General features: G+C 49.7%; 1 protein-coding gene across 2 annotated transcripts in view; it reads right to left on the reverse strand.

Annotated features, from left to right (window-relative positions):
• rngtt (RNA guanylyltransferase and 5'-phosphatase) overlaps positions 1-22,531 on the reverse strand; it is a 68,736-nt gene that overhangs the window by 31,353 nt on the left and 14,852 nt on the right. For both annotated transcript variants that reach the window (XM_047021057.1, XM_047021056.1), the window contains exons 10-12: positions 20,356-20,491; positions 18,187-18,258; positions 9,187-9,351 (exon numbers count right to left, since the gene is read on the reverse strand). In XM_047021057.1, the coding sequence (XP_046877013.1) occupies positions 9,187-9,351; positions 18,187-18,258; positions 20,356-20,491 (373 nt within the window). The remainder of the gene's footprint in view (positions 1-9,186; positions 9,352-18,186; positions 18,259-20,355; positions 20,492-22,531) is intronic.

A 22,531-nucleotide genomic window follows, 5' to 3' on the forward strand; every position in this document is an offset into this window, starting at 1 on the left:
CTCCTCCTCCCTCCCCCTCCTCCCTCCCTCCCCTCCTCCCTCCCTCTCCTCCCTCCCCCTCCTCCCTTCCTCTCCTCCCTCTCCCCTCCTCCCTCCCTCCCCTCCTCCCTCCCTCTCCTCCCTCCCCCTCCTCCCTTCCTCTCCCCTCCTCCCTCCCTCCCCTCCTCCCTCCCCCCCTTCTCCCTCTCTCCCCTCCTCCCTCCCTCCCCTCCTCCCTCCCCCTCCTCCCTCTCCTCCCTCCCTCTCCTCCCCCTCCTCCCTCCCTCCCTCTCCTCCCTCCCCTCCTCCCTCCCTCTCCTCCCTCCCCTCCTCCCTCTCCCCTCCTCCCTCCCTCCCTCTCCTCCCTCCCCCTCCTCCCTCCCTCCCTCTCCTCCCTCCCCTCCTCCCTCCCTCCCTCTCCTCCCTCCCCCTCCTCCCTCTCCCCTCCTCCCTCCCTCCCTCCCTCCCCCTCCTCCCTCCCTCTCCTCCCTCCCTCCCCTTCTCCCTCCCTCCCCCTCCTCCCTCCCTCCCTCTCCTCCCTCCCTCCTCCCTCTCCCCTCCTCCCTCCCTCCCCTCCTCCCTCCCTCCTCCCTCCCTCTCCTCCCTCCCCCTCCTCCCTCCCTCTCCTCCCTCCCCCTCCTCCCTCCCTCTCCTCCCTCCCTCCCTCCCTCCCTCCCTCTCCTCCCTCCCCCTCTCCTCCCTCCCTCCCTCCCTCCCTCTCCTCCCTCCCTCCTCCCTCTCCCCTCCCCTCCTCCTATCACTTCTGAATGTATGAGAGCAGAACCAATGTCAGACCAGGAGAACTGGTGTGTCAGATTAGAGGACCTCTTTACTCTGCATACAAGGCCACTGGAAGATAAACTCTAGCTATGGCCAATGGTTTTGGAATGGTTACCCTGCAAAACTGAGATTTCCACATTAAGCTGAGAATATTTTAAAGATTAACCAGCAGCATTTGACATAAGGGAAACAATTTCACAGTTTAAATTATTATGTTCAGTGCTGGTTCCTTTTGAAACATCATTACTTTAAGATGTATTTATTATTTGTTATTTTGCTCTCTTTTCGGTTATAATGTGAAAGTATTGCTGGTCACATCCTTCATAAACCAATGTGTTCCAACCCATGTGACAGGTGTGCTCTTCTGGGCTGTGTCGGGCATCAAGGCAATGCTAAAACTGGGGGAGTATTTAGAAAACAACACTGTTTTGCCTCATTATTTTCCCAGAAGTACACCTGGAGTACAGTTTTGCCCTCGCTCTCACAGGAGCCAGCTTATTTCCATGCACCTGCATCACCTCACAATTCTCTGAGAGCATCAGGAGCCGAAGCTTAATGGAATGCAGGGAGGGTATATTGATATTCCAGTCAGACCGTGAAGCTGTTTGCCAAGAGCTCCTTTGATGCCTAATGCGACTGGCCTTCAGAAGCAGTCACGGCGCGTCCTCCTGTTAACCGCAGCAGCCGACATCGTCAAGCAGGCAAAGCTGTGTCGCCACCGCCCAGGACCCTGGGTCACACCGGGTCACACCAGGGCCCCTGGCATCCTGGCAGGATGAGGGGCCTGGGGGGCAGGATGAGGGGCCTGGGGGGCAGGATGAGGGGCCTGGGGGGCAGGATGAGGGGCCTGGGGGGCAGGATGAGGGGCCTGGGGGCAGGATGAGGGGCCTGGGGGGCAGGATGAGGGGCCTGGGGGGCAGGATGAGGGGCCTGGGGGCAGGATGAGGGGCCTGGGGGGCAGGATGAGGGGCCTGGGGGGCAGGATGAGGGGCCTGGGGGGCAGGATGAGGGGCCTGGGGGGCAGGATGAGGGGCCTGGGGGGCAGGATCATAAATGAGGGTGTTCAAGGTTCCAGGTGATCTGAATGTGAGAAGGCGTGAGGTTGAAGTGTTCACTGTTGTGGCTGCGTCAACACAGAGTGTCTAACGTGTCTACCTTATCGACGGCTGGACGGGTTCCTCTTTCCCCCTAGGCTGTTTTTCATCACAGCACATCTAGAATACGAAATTACACCGATTCACATCCTTAAGTCCATTGACTTTGGTGGCGCACCCATTTACAGCCTCCATTAAGAAAGCTGGCGAGCAGTCGTCTCTCAGACAGCACAGCGCCCCAATCCCATCATCCCTCTGTAAGTACTCTATACTCATCCCCCCAGTGATTTCCTGACTGCTGAACTCTCAGGCTCCGCAGCGATAACAGCCTCAATCTGCAGGATGGTAGGAGGCTGCATGAGTCATGGAAACGCTTGATGGAAATTCAGGTTAGAAATTTCCATAGTATCAGTGATACCTTGTGGACCACAGGACACTGCACTTGTAATGGTATGTAAACGAGGGGGACTGTTAAGAGTGCTGGCCAGAGATCTCTTTTTAACATTTAATGATGAAAGAAACAACACTGGAGTTACTGTGATGTCGTCAATGTGAAGACTCTCGTCTTTCACAGTCCATCCTAGAAAACCTACTGCTGTTCAACGTTCTCAGTACAATCCCCACGGGGACGAAAGCGTCACGATGCGGGGAGCGACCGTCTAGAGTGGATTGGCTGCGTGGTGGGCAGTGGGCGGAGCCTCGCTGGGGTCCTGCACCAGAGGGAAGGAGAGCAGGGATGGAGGGGGCTGGTGTGACTCATCCTGCCAGGGCACGACAGCCCAGACCCAGAGAGCTACTGTCTGAAACATCAGGAGAACCCACAACTCCAGTGTCTGAAGTCTGACTGAAGCCTGCTGACTTTACTCACGGAGCCCAAGGTTTTGTCCAACAGGGGCGTACGAGCACTGTTTGGATGTGGGGTGTACTGGGGGAGAGAGGGTGGACAAGTGAACCACAAGTCAATTATACAGAAAGCACATCTTTACATCGCTACGGCTATTTAAAAAGACACTCGTAAAGAATTCAGCTAATAACAGCCTCCCCATTAGTTTTCCTGCGTCATCAATTGCATAACATGAAAAAAGGGTCTGAGCAAAGATGGATATAATCTTCAACACAACTGAGGTAAACAAACTATTACTCATCGGTCCCACAGCGTGCAGTTGCAGGTTGGAATAATCCTTCCACAACAAGAAACATGTTTCTCCTGAGTGCCTGTAGAGACGGGGGGGGGGTTGAGAACGCAGGTTGCAAGCTGGAAGGCATCCTTAGATTCACCTTCCAGGGAGACTGCAGTACCAAAGCCAGTGGTTTGAGAAATACTAAATGTTTCAGAGTACCTGGGAATATTTGTGGTATTTTCCGAGCTAAATAAATGTCTTATGCATGTCTACTTAATGACAGCATTATTAAAGCTGCAACAAAAAAAACTTTTTCAGAAGGAGAAAGGGTGTCTAGAACTTGACACTTTAAAATAAATAATAAAAACTAGAGGAGAAACAGTTCTCACAACTCCAGCGGGCGTTCGCTGAAAGCAAATAAGTTATTAAACGCTTCCATGGTTTTAAATGAGTAGAATGCCGATAAGGGAAGGTAGAGATGCTATCGGCATCACAATGTTTGTAATGAGAGGAAATAAGACCTGAACTCAAATGACTGGTGCAATTAAGGGATGAATGAAATGCCAGACTGAACATGAGACAAATCTGGATTCCAAGATAGCTGTCTGGGCTCAGTCCTCTCAATGACCACAGACATTTTGATGAAACACCCCCCCGCCTCACACCCACCCACACTGCATGCCAGGCCGACTCCTTCCTGGTGCCTCCCCTCCCAACACGTTCACCTTGAGGGGCTGGAGGGCAGATGTCCAGAGCGGGTGTGAGGTCAGTGAGGCGGCTGACCCCCCCCCTGGCCCTGACAGACAGACGGGGCTCCGCTAATGAGACACACCGCTGAGTGGGATTTACTCCCCTTTAGCCTGCCACTTTGAATCCCCTACGACAGCCACAACAGCCTCCCAGGACAAGTGTCGGAACCTTGCAGCAATGTGAAAGCACAAAGAGTAGGCGTCTCCACATAAACAGTTTGGGTAATGAGGGCTGGTGCTGCCAGGAGATGGACAGGCTGGGGGAGAAACCCAGCAAGCTGCCTGCCTGTCACCAGCATGAAGCACCCAGCTGCCTGTCTGTCTGCCTGCCTGTCTGCCTGCCTGTCACCAGCATGAAGCACCCAGCTGCCTGTCTGTCTGCCTGCCTGTCTGCCTGCCTGTCACCAGCATGAAGCACCCAGCTGCCTGTCTGTCTGCCTGCCTGTCTGCCTGCCTGTCACCAGCATGAAGCACCCAGCTGCCTGTCTGTCTGCCTGCCTGTCACCAGCATGAAGCACCCAGCTGCCTGTCTGTCTGCCTGCCTGTCTGCCTGCCTGTCACCAGCATGAAGCACCCAGCTGCCTGTCTGTCTGCCTGCCTGTCTGCCTGCCTGTCACCAGCATGAAGCACCCAGCTGCCTGTCTGTCTGCCTGTCTGCCTGTCACCAGCATGAAGCACCCAGCTGCCTGTCTGTTTGCCTGCCTGTCTGCCTGCCTGAAGCACCCACCTGTCTGCCTGCCTGCCTGTCTGCCTGCCTGTCACCAGCATGAAGCAGCCGTCTGTCTGCCTGCTTGCCTGTCTGTCTGCCTGCCACCAGCACGAAGCACCTGCCTGTCAGTCTGCCTGCCTGCCTGTCTGTCTGTCACCAGCATGAAGCATCCGGCTGCCTGCCTGCCTGTCTGCCTGTCTGCCTTCCTGTCTGCCTGTCTGTCTGCCACCAGCATGAAGCACCCAGCTGCCTGTCTGTCTGCCTGCCTGCCTGCCACTAGCATGAAGCACCCAGCTGCCTGTCTGCCTGCCTGTCTGCCTGCCTGCCACCAGCATGAAGCACCCAGCTGCCTGTCTGCCTGCCTGCCACCAGAATAAAGCACCCAGCTGCCTGTCTGCCTGCCTCCGGAAGGAGCCAAACTATCTTGGGTTAAACCAGGTAAGGACAAACACAGATAGCAGGGGACTATAACAACTAAATGAGGTGAAATATTTCATGTCGATAAGCCTGGGCTGTTTCCGTGTCGGGATCCCTAGGTACTTGGTAACAAACGGGTGTCCTCTGCTTGCACATGAACGACATCAGAAAATAAAGATAAGGGAACAGATTTGAATGTGCTGGAAAACAAAAGGCCAAAACAGAGTGGAATTGGAGGCAGGAAGGTAGTTCTTCGAAGATCAACATGGATAAATGATTGTGGTCTCTGATGGGGGGGGGAGAAACCCTTGTGTTTACCTAAAAGAGGATGATGACGTGCTTCAGTTAACTCATGCTCTACTGCACCTGAGAATATCAACTATTTCGAAAGTACAATTTCGCTCGCTGCACTGCGGTCTCTATCAGCTATTTTATTTATCGAGCCCATCGCCATTACGTTACCAACCAGTGCTCTGGAAACTGATAGCAAACTCAGTATTAAAATGAACTAAATCTCAGGTTCCAAAGTGAATTTATTGAGCTTACTATATGCTTAATAAATTGAAGTTATGGAAGAGAATCCAATTTTCTCCCATACTTTCTCAAGAAAGATTTTCAAAGATTTGCTGATCTGAGGTGTGTAAGTTAATATTAGATGCGTGGTTTGAGCTTAACCCTAAAAAATATACAGTACTCTCGGCAAATGTCTTCATTTTGAACAAAGAAAAAAGGAAAAATGATGTACAGTACAACCACAATGACCACCAACTTAACATACAGTATAAATAGACTCCATATTAAACCAACTAAACTAACAAAATCGTCCCTAAAAACATTCTACAAAATGTCAACCGTGGACAAGGAAACATTTAATTTGGTGTTATTGTGGGGGTAGTTACACTTATCACAACATTTTAATAAGACAATTAGCAAGGTTTAGCGGGCCTAATTAGTGGCAGTGTGTGATGGATGGGAGGGGGATATTAAGGTTGTCAGGGAGCTGGGAGAAAGAACACTAATCACTTCCTTAAATATTAGTAAGGAGAGCTTAAGACTGAGATCTTAAGACTGATTTAAACTAACTGTATACTTCTTTTTGAAGTGGCAGATGTATTCTCACTTAGCCAGGAGCAGGCATTCACTTACTAATACTGTGCACAACTTCAACACGACTGTTGCATCTAAATCAGGTGAGTCAGGTGGCTGAACGGTGAGGGAATCGGGCTGGTAATCTGAAGGTCGATTCCTGGCCGAGCCAAATGACATTGTGTCCTTGGGCAAGGCACTTCACCCTACTTGCCCCGGGGGGAATGTCCCTGTACTTACTGTAAGTCGCTCTGGATACGAGCATCTGCTAAATGACTAAATGTAAATCAATTAAAACAGCAAGGACTTCTGTGAGGGTGAGCAGGACTATGCCATTGCACACCTCATTAAGTCTGCATTGGTTTCCTTGACTACTGACAGATATTTAGAATGACCAGAGGGCTTCAACACTGAACCTTCCTCTCCCTACTCCATCTGCTAATGGGCCCTTAACCGGGTCCAGCGCAGCATCTAATTCAGGGGTGTCAAACTCATTTCGCATCGTGGGCCACATACGGCCTAGGGAGATGTCAAGTGGGCCGGACCATTAAAATTATACCATACTCTGCTATAAATAACCAAAATATCATGTCTTTCTTCTGTGTTATCTAGTTTAATTGATATAAAGACCATATCGTATAAACTCCGTCCAACCGCTTTAACAAGTAATGATCTCTTCGGTGGTGTAGTTGGTTAAAGCGTTGTACGGCTACATATTGTTAATGCGAATCTGGGATCCCAAGTTCGCGCCCCAGTCCAGTGAATCTCGTACGATATTCTTTAACTTTTACTGTGAGAAAATGACATAATTCTAAAGGCCTACGGATGTATCACAACATTTTAATGTGTGAGCACTAATATCAGATCAAAATGAACACATGTAGCCTTAATTAAATATTGAATAACGTAGGGTAGTCTACCGTCGGAGACAACCACTACGCCTCATTCAGCCAGTTTAAACGGCTGCTAGATGACGCTGTTCATTTTCAAAGCGCCGATAGTTCGGCTCTTTGGGCCGGCACAATCCGGAAGAAACCACCAAAGCTTCACAAGGCATCGTTCGCCCATCCCTAGTAGAGACCAAGGTATTAATTGATACCGTCTGCTGTTTTCAGTCTGTCTCAGTGATGCGGCTTGTCTTCTACTCTGATGGAAAGAGTGCGCCCCTTAGCGGATAATCCATGAATTACAGCGAATTAAAAATATTAATTCCATGTCTTTTATGCATTTTTTCCACTTTCAAATTATCCTGCGGGCCTGATCGAACCTCCTTGGGGGCCGGTTCCGGCCCGCGGGCCGTATGTTTGACACCCCTGATCTAATTCAATCTGAAGACTCCTCCTTTCACTCTCAACACAGTTTTCACTTCACAGGCATCCAATTTGCCCGGTTATTGAGCATCCACAGTGCTGAATGGGGAAAATAAAACAATCAAACTACGAGAAGCACTTTGTATTCAAATGGAGGCTACTGTAACTTGCGTAAAACAATCTTCCAACTGAAATGGGGGGGAAAGGGATTGGAGCTTCTATCAGGAGGGTTAACTGTGCATGAAACACACGAGCTGGAGACCCGAGGGAGGCATGACAACACAACGGCAGCCTAGCAACACACACGGCAACACACACAACCAAAGTCTGTTACTGAAATATTATTCAATGAATTTCCGGCAAACAGGCCATGAAGTAGAGATCTTTGCCGGCATGAATAATGAAAGCAGATTCCAGTTTCCTTGGTCCTCATGTCCCTCTCCTGTAACAGAGACATGGCTGTAAGCTGGACCAGATGGCCGCAGTGGAGAACAATGAGGCACTGACTGAGCCTGTCATGTACCCATGACTTCATTTCTAGAATATCTTCATTGACATCCTCAAAACAAGATGGTGGGCGAGCTGTCACACATGTCTCAGAGACCATAGGGTCAGCCAGCGTTGGCCAGAGGTAACCCAGTCATTCATAGGAAGCATTTCATCCAGAACAGAGACCAGACCACAAAGAGGCTAGTGATGGGCCTGGGGGGGCTGACCGGGGCCTGGCCAGCGAGCGGAGACTAGGAGAGACGGGAGGAATCTTCCAGAAAGCCCTTTGGTTCCAGTTGGACTGTTATCAGGGAGTGTGTGAACGCAGAGAGTGACCTCTTCCCACTGAGCCCGAGCTGAGCAGATCAAGTTAATTGCATGATGTCCTTGGGCTGGGCCATCAGAGCAGGGAGTGAAGGCCGTGGAGGGAGATTGAACAGCTTTTATTTGAATACCCCGCGTCCTTGGCAGAGCTTGTACTGCAGCACACGCATACGCAAACAGCATGAAGGCACCATCAAAACACAAACTTCTGTTTCATTTGTTGATCTGTTACTGAAACTAACTCTTGGAGATCAATTAAGCAGCAATCAGCATAGCTGGAAATAATTCACCTTCGATCCATTTACTTCAATAGGTTATGTTGTTTGGAGTGTTCATGAATATCTTGACTCATTAAAGTGTGAAGACTGATGCTTATTTTATTTCTAATGTTTGTAAGATGCATCTCCAAAGCCCCAAGACACAAAGGCAGGCAAAGCAAATCTCCCATTATTACTAGCAACTATAAACTTGATTGATTTCAAAGGAAAGTATACTCAATGTGAGAATTATGAAGCGAAGAATTGAATAGATGTTTTGAAGCATCACTGCGGCTGATATCATCGGTCACAGAAACGAGAGAATGACCTGAGTTGTAGTGAAAGAATCTCCCTGAACTGATCAGAATGGAAGGAGATGAATGAGGAGAGGAATGAGAGGGAGAGATAGAAAAATGAGAAAGATTGTGGGGTAATGAGCAACAGGGATAGAAGGAACGAGAGAGAGAGATAGAAAGAGAGAGATAGAGAGATAGAAAGAGAGAGAGATAGAGATATATAGAGAGATAGAGAGAGATAGAGAGAGATATAGAAAGAGATATAGATAGATAGAGAGAGAGAGATAGAGAGTTAGAGAGAGAGAGAGGAGAGAGAGAGAGAGAGAGAGAGAGAGAGAGAGAGAGAGAGAGAGAGAGAGAGAGAGAGAGAGAGAGAGAAAGAGAGAGAGAGAGAGAGAGAGAGAGAGAGAGAGAGAAAGAGAGAGTTAGAGAGAGATATATATATATATATATATATATATATATATATATATAGAGAGAGAGCGATACATATAGAGAGAGAGAGAGATATAGATATAGAGAGAGTTAGAGATAGAGAGCGATATATTTATATATATATAGAGAGAGAGAGCTACCTTCCGGGACGCATGGATGTCGAAGAAGGGCTTGTTTCGCACGCTGAAGGGCTCCTTTGTTTTGTCAATCTGTCCAGCTTTCATCTTCTCCATCCGGGGTGAGATGATCTCTTTCTCCATGCATAACAGCCGGATGTTGAAATCGCACAGGCCAACAGGCTGGCCCTGAAAAACAAAACAAAGACACAAATGAATCCCCATGAACCAAAGCACGTGTATTTTTTAAATCACCATTTCCATAACTCATGTTAATTGGGTCTGGTTAATGTCCCCTCTTGGTTGAATTTCTCATCCAAAACCTTGAGTCAAGGATTTCTGTAAGGGGGGAGGTGGGCGTGAGGGTATATTGACACGAAAAGGTTATGGAGCTGTCAATCCACTGCCATGGCAACAGGTTGTCTTAGGTCGCCTTAGGAGCAGAACGTAGTCATTGTCGTTGTCATGACGATGTCATTGTCGTTGCGTGGGGTTACAGGAGAACATAACACAAAGAGCATCGCTAAGCCTGTCAGAACAGCAGCTCCACAGGTAATGAGCACCTATCCAATAAATTTTTTTTGAGCGTGTCTGTGTGCGCTCGTCCGTGCGTGTGAAGTCTCCACGGCAACGGGTGAGCCGTAATGTCCCTGGCTCGTGTTGTTCACACGGAGCCCCCCCCCCCCAGACAAACAGACGAGGCTGGTTGCTGGCAGCTTGTCCGGCTGAGGGGGCACTACAGGGGCCACAGGGGGGGCCACAGAGGGGGGCCACAGAGGGGGGCCTTCATGTCCACTCAGCAGCTCCTGTCTGGGGGACGGGGACATCCAGCCCCCAACTGAGACGCTGGAGGGCAGAGCAGGGCAGGCAGGGCAGGGCAGAGCAGGGCAGGGCAGGGCAGAGCAGAGCAGAGCAGGGCAGAGCAGGGCAGAGCAGAGCAGGGCAGGGCAGGGCAGGGCAGGGCAGGGCAGGGCAGGGCAGGGCAGAGCAGAGCAGAGCAGGGCAGGGCAGAGCAGAGCAGGGCAGGGCAGAGCAGAGCAGAGCAGAGCAGGGCAGGGCAGGGCAGAGCAGGGCAGAACAGGGCAGGGCAGGGCAGGGCAGGGCAGGGCAGGGCAGAGCAGGGCAGAGCAGAGCAGGGCAGGGCAGGGCAGGGCAGAGCAGGGCAGGGCAGAGCAGGGCAGAGCAGAGCAGGGCAGGGCAGGGCAGGGCAGGGCAGGGCAGGGCAGGGCAGAGCAGAGCAGAGCAGGGGCAGGGCAGAGCAGAGCAGAGCAGAGCAGAGCAGAGCAGAGCAGAGCAGAGCAGGGCAGGGCAGGGCAGAGCAGGGCAGGGCAGGGGTCCTTGCTGAGGGAGTCTGGTTTTATGCTGCCTGAGCAACTAAGATACTCCTTTCACAGACAAGAACATACAGAAAAGTGACTATAAACTCTAAACCAAACTAGTTTTGGACACAACAGATGCATTGTAGACCCTGGTACAGAGCAGCAGTGTACCACTGCTGCTGGTAGCCTCATCTTCATCAATGTGTTTCATTAGGAAAACAGTCCTTCACACTCATTAATGGTGACAGACCACTGGAGGGGATGACAGAAGCCCATCAATCCATCGTCCTTGTGCGCCTCACGCTCCTAACCCTCCTGCCTCACGCTCCTAACCCTCCTGCCTCACGCTCCTAACCCTCCCGCCTCACGCTCCTAACCCTCCTGCCTCACGCTCCTAACCCCCCTGCCTCACGCTCCTAACCCTCCTGCCTCACGCTCCTAACCCTCCTGCCTCACGCTCCTAACCCTCCCGCCTCACGCTCCTAACCCTCCTGCCTCACGCTCCTAACCCTCCCGCCTCACGCTCCTAACCCTCCCGCCTCACACTCCCAACCCTCCCGCCTCACGCTCCTAACCCTCCTGCCTCACGCTCCTAACCCCCCTGCCTCACGCTCCTAACCCCCCTGCCTCACGCTCCTAACCCCCCTGCCTCACGCTCCTAACCCCCCTGCCTCACGCTCCTAACCCTCCTGCCTCACGCTCCTAACCACCCTGCCTCACGCTCCTAACCCTTCTGCCTCACACTCCCAACCCTTCTGCCTCACGCTCCTAACCCCCCTGCCTCACGCTCCTAACCCTCCTGCCTCACGCTCCTAACCCCCCTGCCTCACGCTCCTAACCCCCCTGCCTCACGCTCCTAACCCCCCTGCCTCACGCTCCTAACCACCCTGCCTCACGCTCCTAACCCTTCTGCCTCACACTCCCAACCCTCCCGCCTCACGCTCCTAACCCCCCTGCCTCACGCTCCTAACCCTCCTGCCTCACGCTCCTAACCCCCCTGCCTCACGCTCCTAACCCCCCTGCCTCACGCTCCTAACCCTCCCGCCTCACGCTCCTAACCCTCCCGCCTCACACTCCCAACCCTCCCGCCTCACGCTCCTAACCCTCCTGCCTCACGCTCCTAACCCCCCTGCCTCACGCTCCTAACCCCCCTGCCTCACGCTCCTAACCCCCCTGCCTCACGCTCCTAACCCCCCTGCCTCACGCTCCTAACCCTCCTGCCTCACGCTCCTAACCACCCTGCCTCACGCTCCTAACCCTTCTGCCTCACACTCCCAACCCTCCCGCCTCACGCTCCTAACCCCCCTGCCTCACGCTCCTAACCCTCCTGCCTCACGCTCCTAACCCCCCTGCCTCACGCTCCTAACCCCCCTGCCTCACGCTCCTAACCCCCCTGCCTCACGCTCCTAACCCTCCTGCCTCACGCTCCTAACCACCCTGCCTCACGCTCCTAACCCTTCTGCCTCACACTCCCAACCCTCCCGCCTCACGCTCCTAACCCCCCTGCCTCACGCTCCTAACCCTCCTGCCTCACGCTCCTAACCCCCCTGCCTCACGCTCCTAACCCCCCTGCCTCACGCTCCTAACCCTCCTGCCTCACGCTCCTAACCACCCTGCCTCACGCTCCTAACCCTTCTGCCTCACACTCCCAACCCTCCCGCCTCACGCTCCTAACCCCCCTGCCTCACGCTCCTAACCCTCCTGCCTCACGCTCCTAACCACCCTGCCTCACGCTCCTAACCCTCCTGCCTCACGCTCCTAACCACCCTGCCTCACGCTCCTAACCCTTCTGCCTCACGCTCCTAACCCTCCTGCCTCACGCTCCCAACTCTCCTGCCTCACGCTCCTAACCCCCCTGCCTCACGCTCCTTACCATCAGTATTCTCCTTCTAACACCCAGCTTCGTCTCACAGACAGACTACAAGCAACAGTGACGTCAATCGGGCACGTTTACACAACTAAGTGGCAACGCTCAGGATGGAGATATGAAGGCGAAGGCTGTCTAGCTGAATACTAACAAGGAGTCAGTGCCCTCAGGAGGAACTCATGTTAGGGATTTACATTTAGGCTAATTTCCATATATATATATACATATATATAATCCAGTCTTGTCTGAGCGGAATATGAGAAGACTTGAGGAAAACTTCATTCTCAATGAGGATCTCAGAGCCCAGGAGTCTTGGGATGACGGGGAACAACACTCACTAGCTGGAACACCCGCTACACGACACCTCCCATTGGCCACGGACAAGGGACAAATTCATGGCTGTTAAAAAATTCATTCAACAACTGCTCGACATTCAAGCTGAGAAGTATTCTACACCCTGTCAAGAAAAAATGATTACATTCTCCTATTCACCAGACAATGGGAGGTGTGAGTGAGTATGTGTGTGTTGCAGCATCTCTCAGAATAGAAAACGTTTCTGGTCAACTCTGATTGTTACTAACTGGTGTGCCGACAGTGTGGTCATTCTGCTAATGTTCTGCTGGAACCCACCAAGCCAGAGGAGATAACCGTGCTTATGAATACTGCCCTCAGATCTGCAGAGAGGGGCGGGGAAAACACATCAATACAGACCAAAACAGAAGATGCTGCTGCACAGCCTGAACATTACAGCAATTCTCCCATTCGGCTGTGAGGTTTGGTTCTTTGATTAAGGGAGCAGAAGGATAATACCTGAACCCTCAACAGGCTGGGTGACATGGCTCACCTCCAAGTCTTTCATCTCTACACACAAACCCAGAAGATACCAGAGAGCCTGCTTAGAACTCTGTGAGGCCAAACACTATTATCCTCGTTTTTAATAGAGGGTTGGATAAGGGATTGTGAGCACACCCGGAGTGATAGAGAGAGCAGAGTTTTGGGGGTTTCTTTTAAGAAGATTTATTCTGTTCCAATTAGAATTGTAATATTCTACACAAACACAAAAAAAAGGGAACAGTTTTATTCTAGCAAGGCTTGACAATGAAAAGCGCTGTGTGAATCTCCTGCTCTTCCAATATGAGGTAAAATCAGCGACCGGTCATTTGGAGTGAGACTATAAACGCGGAAAAACAAAGAAGTTTAGAGGTGAACTAGAATGAATTGAATCAAACCGTTCATCTACAAAGGGGGTCTCTTTGACTGTGTGGGATCCACGACCCGGCACCTTTGCTGTGCGTTCAAAAACACAACTCTCACTGCACTCCAGGTTTTACTGGAGAGTCCCTGGAACAACAACAGGTATCACATCCAACACTCTCTCCTCCATCTGTTCCATACGATGCGTCATGGAAGGAGAACAAGATGGACGTGTGAGATGTGAGAGGGATAAACTGTGATTCTGCTGGGGAGGGGAAGATATGTACTGCTGTGGGAAAGATTCACCACTTCACCTCTGATTCTCCCTCTCTAGTATCTGTTTTCTGCAAAAGGCTGCTGTTTGAAGTCTTTACCCAATAGACCAATTATTTGTTTGTAAACAATCGGGATGCGCGCGCACTGTGGCTGCAGAAAACTGGGAAAGGATAGCATTTTAAATGGCAAAAGGACCACACGGATAATACAAATAGTTAGATTTAAAAAGACCAAAAGCGTCGAGGAGGGCATGCCTTCAGGAGAGAAAGCGATTACCCAATGATCTGTCACATCAGAATCTTGATTTGGGTCACGAAAGTCTTGAAATTTGAGTGAGAATGTCGCCCAGTACAGACTGCATAGTCGAGCGGCAACCATGTCTTCACGTCATGTCACAAAGTTCATAATTTTACACTTTTACAGTTAATTCTACATTTAAAAAGTCGAGCAGGGCAGCTTTCAAGAGATATGGGAATTCTGCTTTTAGTCAGCTGGTCCGATTATTTTTCTGATTTGTTTAAACTGGCAATCTGTGTGAGACTACATCCCAGTTACACTGTTTTGACGTTAGCCTCAGTCAGACTCGCTCACTGGCAGTGTGCACAATGTTGTATTTCACTCCATTCTACACCAGAAACGTCAGGGAGGACTGCCTAATGTAGATACGAGTCTGGTGAAGATAGCCAGAATCTCGGATTTCTTTAACCTGTCTGTTTCATTCGTCATTTGCCTGAGAAAGCGACCTCCGTTAGCCAGGCTAGTTTTGCCCGATCACTTGGACAGGCTATTTATTTAAGGGTATCGGGGTCAAGTGACTTTTGAGCATAGACAAGTGAACGTAAATGTATTTGTCCAAAGGCCAAGAGCCTCAAAAAGTTAATATCAAGCCCTGCAATCCAGTGGCCAGAGATATATGATGACCTGAACGACACTCCAAGAGTAATAGAACTGGGAGAAGTTCGTCTTTTGCAACCCACATGCGCAGTTGAGCCTGCTTGACAGTTGTGTGACGTAGGGTGATAATTGGTCTATAGGCATGGGTTTATAAGTTGTGGCTGAGAAAATCAATTTGGGTTTCCAAGCCCAAAAATAATTTCAGAGGGAAGTTAATTCCACAAATAAAATAACAAATAAAAGCTGAGTTTACTGAAAACCACAGAGCGAAAACTGAGATGGGAATACTTAAGTCAACGAGGAAAAAAGTTAATAAGAATCCAGAAATGAGATTTTAACACACAAAAATAGAACATCCATAATGTGAAGACAAACCTGTTCAGAAACCTATTATGAAATAGCACCAGATTTGACAAGCCGTAATTCAAAGCATTATGTAAAAGATTTCTGGGTGTGAATTCAACCTCACTATGCCAGATCTATAGGCATGCACGGAAATGCAAACATGAGCCAAAAAGCTCCCCAACCACAAATAACGCTCAGACAAGGAAGGAAGTAAGATTACGTCTGCAATTAGAGAACCAACAACAAGAGGAACAACACACACACCACACACACACCACACACACACACATCACATCTGAACGTTTCCGGGTTTTTGACTCTCAAAGACTCATTTTAAACTCGGTGTGACTCAAATCCCTACCACTAGTTACACAGAGATTTGGTTTTATTCAGCAGAAGGGAACACTGTTGATGGGACTAGGTGGTAGCAGCCCTGTCTACTTTATGCTCCCCTGGGATCCCTGGCTCACATGGGCTCTCCGCCCGTGTTTAAATGCAGGACAGATATCGGTGTCCTGCAGCCGTAGGACCAACCTTGCTGCTTCACCCTGGACCCCCTCTCGCATAGGGGGGGGCACAGGGCCCCCCTCTTGTCTGGGGTCGGGCACAAGGCCCCCCTCTCGTCTGGGGGGGCACAGGGCCCCCTCTCGTCTGGGGGGGCACAGGGCCCCCTCTCGTCTGGGGGGGCACAGGGCCCCCTCTCGTCTGGGGGGGGCACAGGGCCCCCTCTCGTCTGGGGGGGGCACAGGGTCCCCCTCTACTCTGAGGAGGAAGCTGTCAGTCTGCTCCAAGAACTGTACTAATGATCAGAGAACACAGCCCCCCCACTAACACAACCAGGATGGTTCTCTGCTAACGGCTAAGCCAGTTCCCATTTCTTCCATGGCAGGCTGAGGGCATTACCTGATGCCCAAAATGTCCGGAGGAATAAAAATTTGAAGAGAATGCCTTTCCGGTCAAATTAAAATAAACGATTGAGAGCCTAGAGACAGACTGTCAAAAACATAAAAATATCAGCAGGCACACAAATCTGCGGTGACCTTGTGAATTCATCACAGCCCTGCTATTAGATTCTATCCCTGTGGCAGGCTGACACTGACTGGCAGGGTTTTGCTCTGAATTGACAAGAAACAGGAACTTTCTAACAAAAAATATAATATTTTTTCATAACCTCTAGCTAGCACAGAAATAGAATATTCTCCCTCAGTCTCAGGGTGATGCAGGGGGTCAAGCAATTTCATGTATCAGAGAAACACGATCAATCCAAGTCCGGACATAAAAAATAATAGACCACACACGGCACGATCACACAATAAGATGAGGAACAGGAGCATTAACTAGAAATAGGAAAGTGAGAAGCTATTTGAAAACCAAACCATCAACAGTGTTCCCTTCTGCTGAATAAAACCAAATCTCTGTGTATCTAGTGGTAGGGATTTGAGTCACACCGATATGAAAGGGGTTGCAACATAATTACAGCGAGCCAAGACTTTAACTGTCAGTAGATCAGTTGGATGTGAGATGGGACTCCCCGTGGGCTGTCTGTGTGTGCCCTGTGGGGGGGAGGTGGCGGGGGGAGGGGGGTGGTGGCGGGGGGAGGTGGCGGGGGGAGGGGGGTGGCGGAGGCCAGTCATGTTGATCTGGGATCAGGACAGCAGGGCTCAGAGACAACGCAGCCAGGGACCCTCTAGGAGAGACAGAGCCCTCTCTCTGCTGGACACGGACTGAGACACTGGTCTGGGTGTGATCTTCTGATTGATGGGGAGGGAACACACACAGGGAAACACACACACACAGGAAAACACACACACACAGGGAAACACACACACACACACAGGGAAACACACACACACAGGAAAACACACACACACACAGGGAAACGAACACACACAGGGAAACACACACACACAGGGAAACACACACACACAGGGAAACACACAGACAGGGAAACAGACAACTGTTGTTTTCGAAAGGTTGAAAAGTAATAGGTTTGCATCATTGATGAGTACTTGATTGAGGACTCTACTAAACTCTACTGTACTCTACTGTACTCTGTTTTAGGCTTCTCTGTTCTCCTCTCCCCTCTCCTTTCACTGTGTGTAGGAAAACAACTTTTTGAAAAGATGTTTTAGACAAAATGTTTTGAAAACAACGTTTCTGAAGGTTTAAAAAACTGTTTTGAATAAAAAGTTTCTAAAGGTTTTAAAAATATTTTCTACAAAGTTTCACAAATATATTTGCGCCCCCAAAAATAGGTTTGCATCATTGATGAGTACTTGATGAGGACTACTCTGCTCTGCTTTCCTCTACTCTCCATCTCTAGCTTGGGTAGATGAGACATCTCTGGGTAATGACTTCATTACCAGCCAGTAAGAACATTAGGAGGCTGATAACATCCATTTGGTTTTAGCAGCCACTGAAAACTGCAAACATCTAAGCTGAGCTGCAGAGCAGAATGAAAAGACAGAGATACAGAACTGCGTAATTAGACCTCATCTAAATATTTTCAAACACCATCATTTACAGTGGCAATTACCCCTCACCAGTCAGACTGTCAACTAGACAGACAAAGACGATAATTTGTTTCACAGTAGGAGAATAATAACCATCCCAAGTAAATATGAATGTCTACAGATGACAAACCCATAGTATGACCTTCAAACTCAATATTGTACATAATAAATACATTCAATATAAATAAATACACATTTTATTGACGAGTTTCTGTTTTGGATAAGCATCCAAAGGGACTTTAGACAGTGAGACGCGTATCCGCTACCCTGATTCTTTACAGCTGGGCTTTAGTGATCCCTAACAGCCTGGGCATCGCTGTAAGGTCTGGGGCCAGACCATGCCTTCGCCCATCCATCAGTCTGGGATGCTGCTGTGCAGTCTAACTACAGACATACAACACCACCTCCTCTAACCCAGGCCGCTCTCATCCCCCGACAGCCTCCGTCTCAAGCACTCCCCACTGATTATCCACGCTTCCTTCTGTCCTGCTGAGGCGGAGGATGCAGTGACCCCGGCTGTAGGGACTGAGATCACACGTCTAGCAGCCTGCCAGGGGTGCAACGGAACAGCAGCTCCAATTAGAGGCGACACCTTCTCAGTTGACTGGCCACTTACATTGAATTTGATGATGTCGTAGATGAGGTAGCGCGGAACGGGCTGTCCGTTCACCTTGTCGATGATCATCTCCTGTGGAGACACAGAGACAGGGGCGCTGAGAGGAGGGGGGGCACAGGTGAAAGGAGAAAGGGAATCGAAAGAAAAGAGATAGGAGATGGTGTCGAACTGAAAGGGTCGGGCCTGGGAAGAGCACATGGATAAGAAGAAATGACGGGTCACATTTCCAGCTTTGAGGAGGCAGAGAGGACCCATTATCGGTGGTCCAATCCCACTGCAGCGCACCGCTTAACTGGGCCTCTCAGAAAGCAGCAGAGCCAGGCTGGCTGGAGAGTGCTGCCCTGGGGGGGCAGGAACCAGTGCACTCAAAGGGACATCGCACCCGCTGTGCCGAGGGGTGGAGCAGTCTGTGGCCGTGCCTCTCCCCCTGGGGGATGGGGGGGGTGGGGGGTGGGGGGGTGTGGGGGTGAGGGTGGTGGGGGGTGTGGGGGTGAGGGTGGTGGTGGTGGGTGGTGTGGTAGTGATGGTGGGAGTGGAGAGGGTGTGGTTGGGAATGGAGGGGGTGAGGGTGGGTGTGGAGAGGATGAGGTGGTGGTGGTGGTGAGGGGGGGGGGGGGGTTGGAGAGGAACGACATGGAAGGTCTGAAATAGAACGGCAGTGGAATTAGAATGCCACATTCATTATTTAGGGGCTGTGGAGTAGAGCTGCAGGTATAGAACTGAGAGAGGCAGTACTGACACTGCTCTGTTATGTAACCTGGCGGGGGAGGGAGGAGAGAGGAGCTGGAAATAATATCGTCCTGGGAATCATCAGCCCTTAAGCGTCACGCACTCTGAACACAGCTGGAGGAACACAAGGGGACACCATTTTGGTCACATGTTTCTGAAATTCTTAACCTAAATGCACATTTTGGATTGGTTAATATTAGCCGTCAATCACTCCCTTACTGTGTTACCCTCATATATAAAACGATGATATATTGTTTCTATCGTCAAACAATATGTCTCCTCACACCCACTGCCCTAAGACGCACTGAGGAGTGTGTGTCCTGGACTACAGCAGTATTTCCAGTGAGTACCAAGAGCCAGACAGTGAGGGCAGCTGGCCCTGTGCTGGAGCTCTGTAGTTTGGGTCCACGGGCGCTCTGGACCGGTTGCCATCAACACAACAACAACATAAAACAGGATTGGAAACGGCCATGATGACGGCCCTCCTATAAACACACATCTGCACAGCAGCTTCAAAGGAGCGCTGATGTGTCTCGTTCGCAAGCGGCCCAAACAAAGACGCAAAATCCCCCGTTTCAAACGGCCACTAAATTACAGCGGGCCAGGCAAAACACCTGTTTTGCACAGATAGCATCCATGTTCTGGAACTAGCTAGAGAAGAGAAGAAAAAATAAAATGATGATGATGGATGGAATGAGGATGATGGCCGACCTTGCTACCACACACTTTTAAAGCACAAACATCTCCCATATTGGCAGCTTCTCGCTCTCTCCCTGGCTGTCTCCCATCACACGGGGGAGGCAGAGTGATAATGACTGACATCTTGTGCACCTGCTACAGGGAAGGAATGGCCCCCCGTATGACCCTGTACTCAGAACACAGAACGACGAGACACTCACGCTCTCAACGCCTCCTGACTGTCCTGGGAGCCAATCAAGGATGGGAGAACTGCAGAGGACAAGTTCCAAATGTGTGCTCCAGAACATGTATGTGTGTGTGTGTGTGTGGGCTGGGGGGGGGGGGAAATTACACAGGGAACCAGTCACAAACCAGGGACACTTGGAAGTGCAACTCCATTCAACACACTAGGGCAGACAAGAGGGATATTTCTGCACATTTTGGTTACGAGGAGGCCGTGTTGGTAACCTCTAGTCACTTTGCCTAAAAGGCTTGGGTGCTGTTCGCTGGTGTCCTGTGTTTGAGCAGGGAAGATGTTGAGGCTCACAAGAGAGGCTTCTTCCTGTCAATCATGACCGGGTCAGGCAGCAGTGCAGTGTGGGTAGCGGTATGGGGTCAGAAAGGGGACTTATAGCACCAACAAAATGAGGACAGAATGTGAGACTTGCAGTGAGACACAAAGGCCAGGGTAATGACATGACATGAAAGGAGGTTTTTCAAAGAAGAAAAAAGTGTGAAAAAAATAGTAAAGAATAAACTCACCCCATCCAGTAAAGTGTTGGCTAAGTGGACACGGAGATCTTTTCGGAAAGGAAATTCGAGGTTTTCTATTTGGAAGACCTGGTTGTCTCTGTCAATCATGTACACTTCATTCTTCCCATTGATCAGCATCATGTATCTGTGGAAGAAGGGAGAAACACAAATCAGCCTCTGACCACGTCACAATGAACAGACATGTTGATAGAATGTTCATGAAACTAAATTACTTTGATCTCTTCTGGACTTTCACATTTCAGAAAGTTGCTCGTTTTATTTTGTTTGTTTTTTTTGCTGTTAGATTAGAAAGGTAGAAAGCACAGTGCTTAAGGCATTAAAGCCCACCTCAGTCAGTAAGTGTCAGTCAGTCTTGAATCTTCGGAACAACACTCAAACTTCCAAATATTTAACTTTCTTTCATCCCCGAGTTGAGAAAAAGTTGCTTTGTAATTCAGTGCCCATAAACTCAGTTCCCCACCTGTCTTTTATTAACAGCACAAGATAGTCACTGGCTTGACCATCTTGTGATGCTTAAAAGTCCTGTGCTTCATGGTAAAGTCAATATGCCAGTCTCCAATTTAAATGGTTTTGTGGACGAGGGCCCTATCTTCAGAGAGCATGAGCCGTACTCAGCAGTCAGTGGAGGTGTTCTTGTGATTAAGCCACATGCCTTACTAATCCTGAATTAGCCATTTGGCATTTCAAATTGAGATACTGGTTTTGGTGTAAATGAAGAAAATACTTCAAATTTTAAAGTAAACTTTTAGAAAAGTCTGACAGTTCATTATTTCTTGATGCTAATTAGTTTCTCTCTCCAGTATTAAGAGAGCTTTGACTTACAAAGTTACATATTTAAAGCAACGACATCCTGTCGTGGAGCACAACAAAAGGCATGGACACTTTGATAAACATCACACATCAAGGCCAGAAACGGCCACTCAGCAAAAGGTCACTAATTCAACCCACGCCAGACTAACTTCACAGATAAAATTCTTTGACCTCAGTTTGATTGGAATGTAGAACGGCAATAGAAAAGCATGAAAGACAGGATATTGCACAAAGGTAAATCAAGATGATTTTTCCAATAGCTGCAAGGTAAATATGAGCCTTATATTCCTGCTCATTATCATGGGTGAGGTGAGGGGATGGAGGGAGAGAGGAAGGCATGGGAGGGGCGAGGAAGAGAAGACGAGAGAGGAAGGCATACGAGAGGAGGAGGAGAGGAGCTCTCAGTTTCAGAAGGACGACCACAGGTGTTGCTCTCCACTCTTCAACAGACTTCAACAGTGCTGGGAGTGGTAACTGGGGAGCCAATCAGTAATGAGCTGAAGGCTGAGGGAGAGAGTTAACAATCAGAGAGGGTGAAAGCATCCCTGGGACCCAGGGTGAGGAGGGAGACCTGCTGGTGATGGAGCTAATGGGACATGACACAATGGTACACTGATTGCACCAGAGATCTCGTGAAGTAGGGCCACAATGTCGCGAAGATGTCTTTAAAAATGCAAGCCAAACGTTTCTCATGTTCAGTAATGGCAGATCAACCACCTCAGTGATTGGATATTTAAATCCTCAAAGGCAAACAAAGAAATGTGCAAACAAATCTGTCAAACCAACCGCACTAAGGTTTACTTAGTGAACAGAGTAAACACTCGCGGTTTATACACATGCTATTTAAAGTGAGAGGAATGAGAAACCCACAAAAGTTCTAAAGGACGAGATGGGTGACTCACGAAAGCAAAACACACACCAATGTCCTCACACTTGGAGCTTTCACATCCATAAGTGTGCAAACACACACACACCGTCTCCATCAAGAAAACCTTAATCAAAGTGCTACCAAACCCCCAAAACGAGCCAAAACGTTTAATTACATCTCAAGAGTTGATGAACTAATTTGCCTCTAGGAGACCGATCGCAGCACTTTTCGCAAAATACCAAGTGGCGAGAAAGGAAGGATGTTCTAATGAGCAGCGCATTCACATCCTGTTTTACTCCTGAAGGTTAAGCATCCTAATCAACGCAGCCTAAAAACGCAGCAAATTAGCTAGCCCCATTACACTCCATCATATTAGTGCAATCACAGAGCGCTAAGAGAACAGTCTTGGTTTTCATGATCACCTGAAAAAGTGCCATGCCTGCAGGTATACCCTGAAGGTTTGATGCACATTCCTTTAATAAATAA

This window comes from Hypomesus transpacificus, chromosome 6 (assembly GCF_021917145.1).
Source record: "Hypomesus transpacificus isolate Combined female chromosome 6, fHypTra1, whole genome shotgun sequence".
Lineage (NCBI taxonomy): Eukaryota > Metazoa > Chordata > Actinopteri > Osmeriformes > Osmeridae > Hypomesus > Hypomesus transpacificus.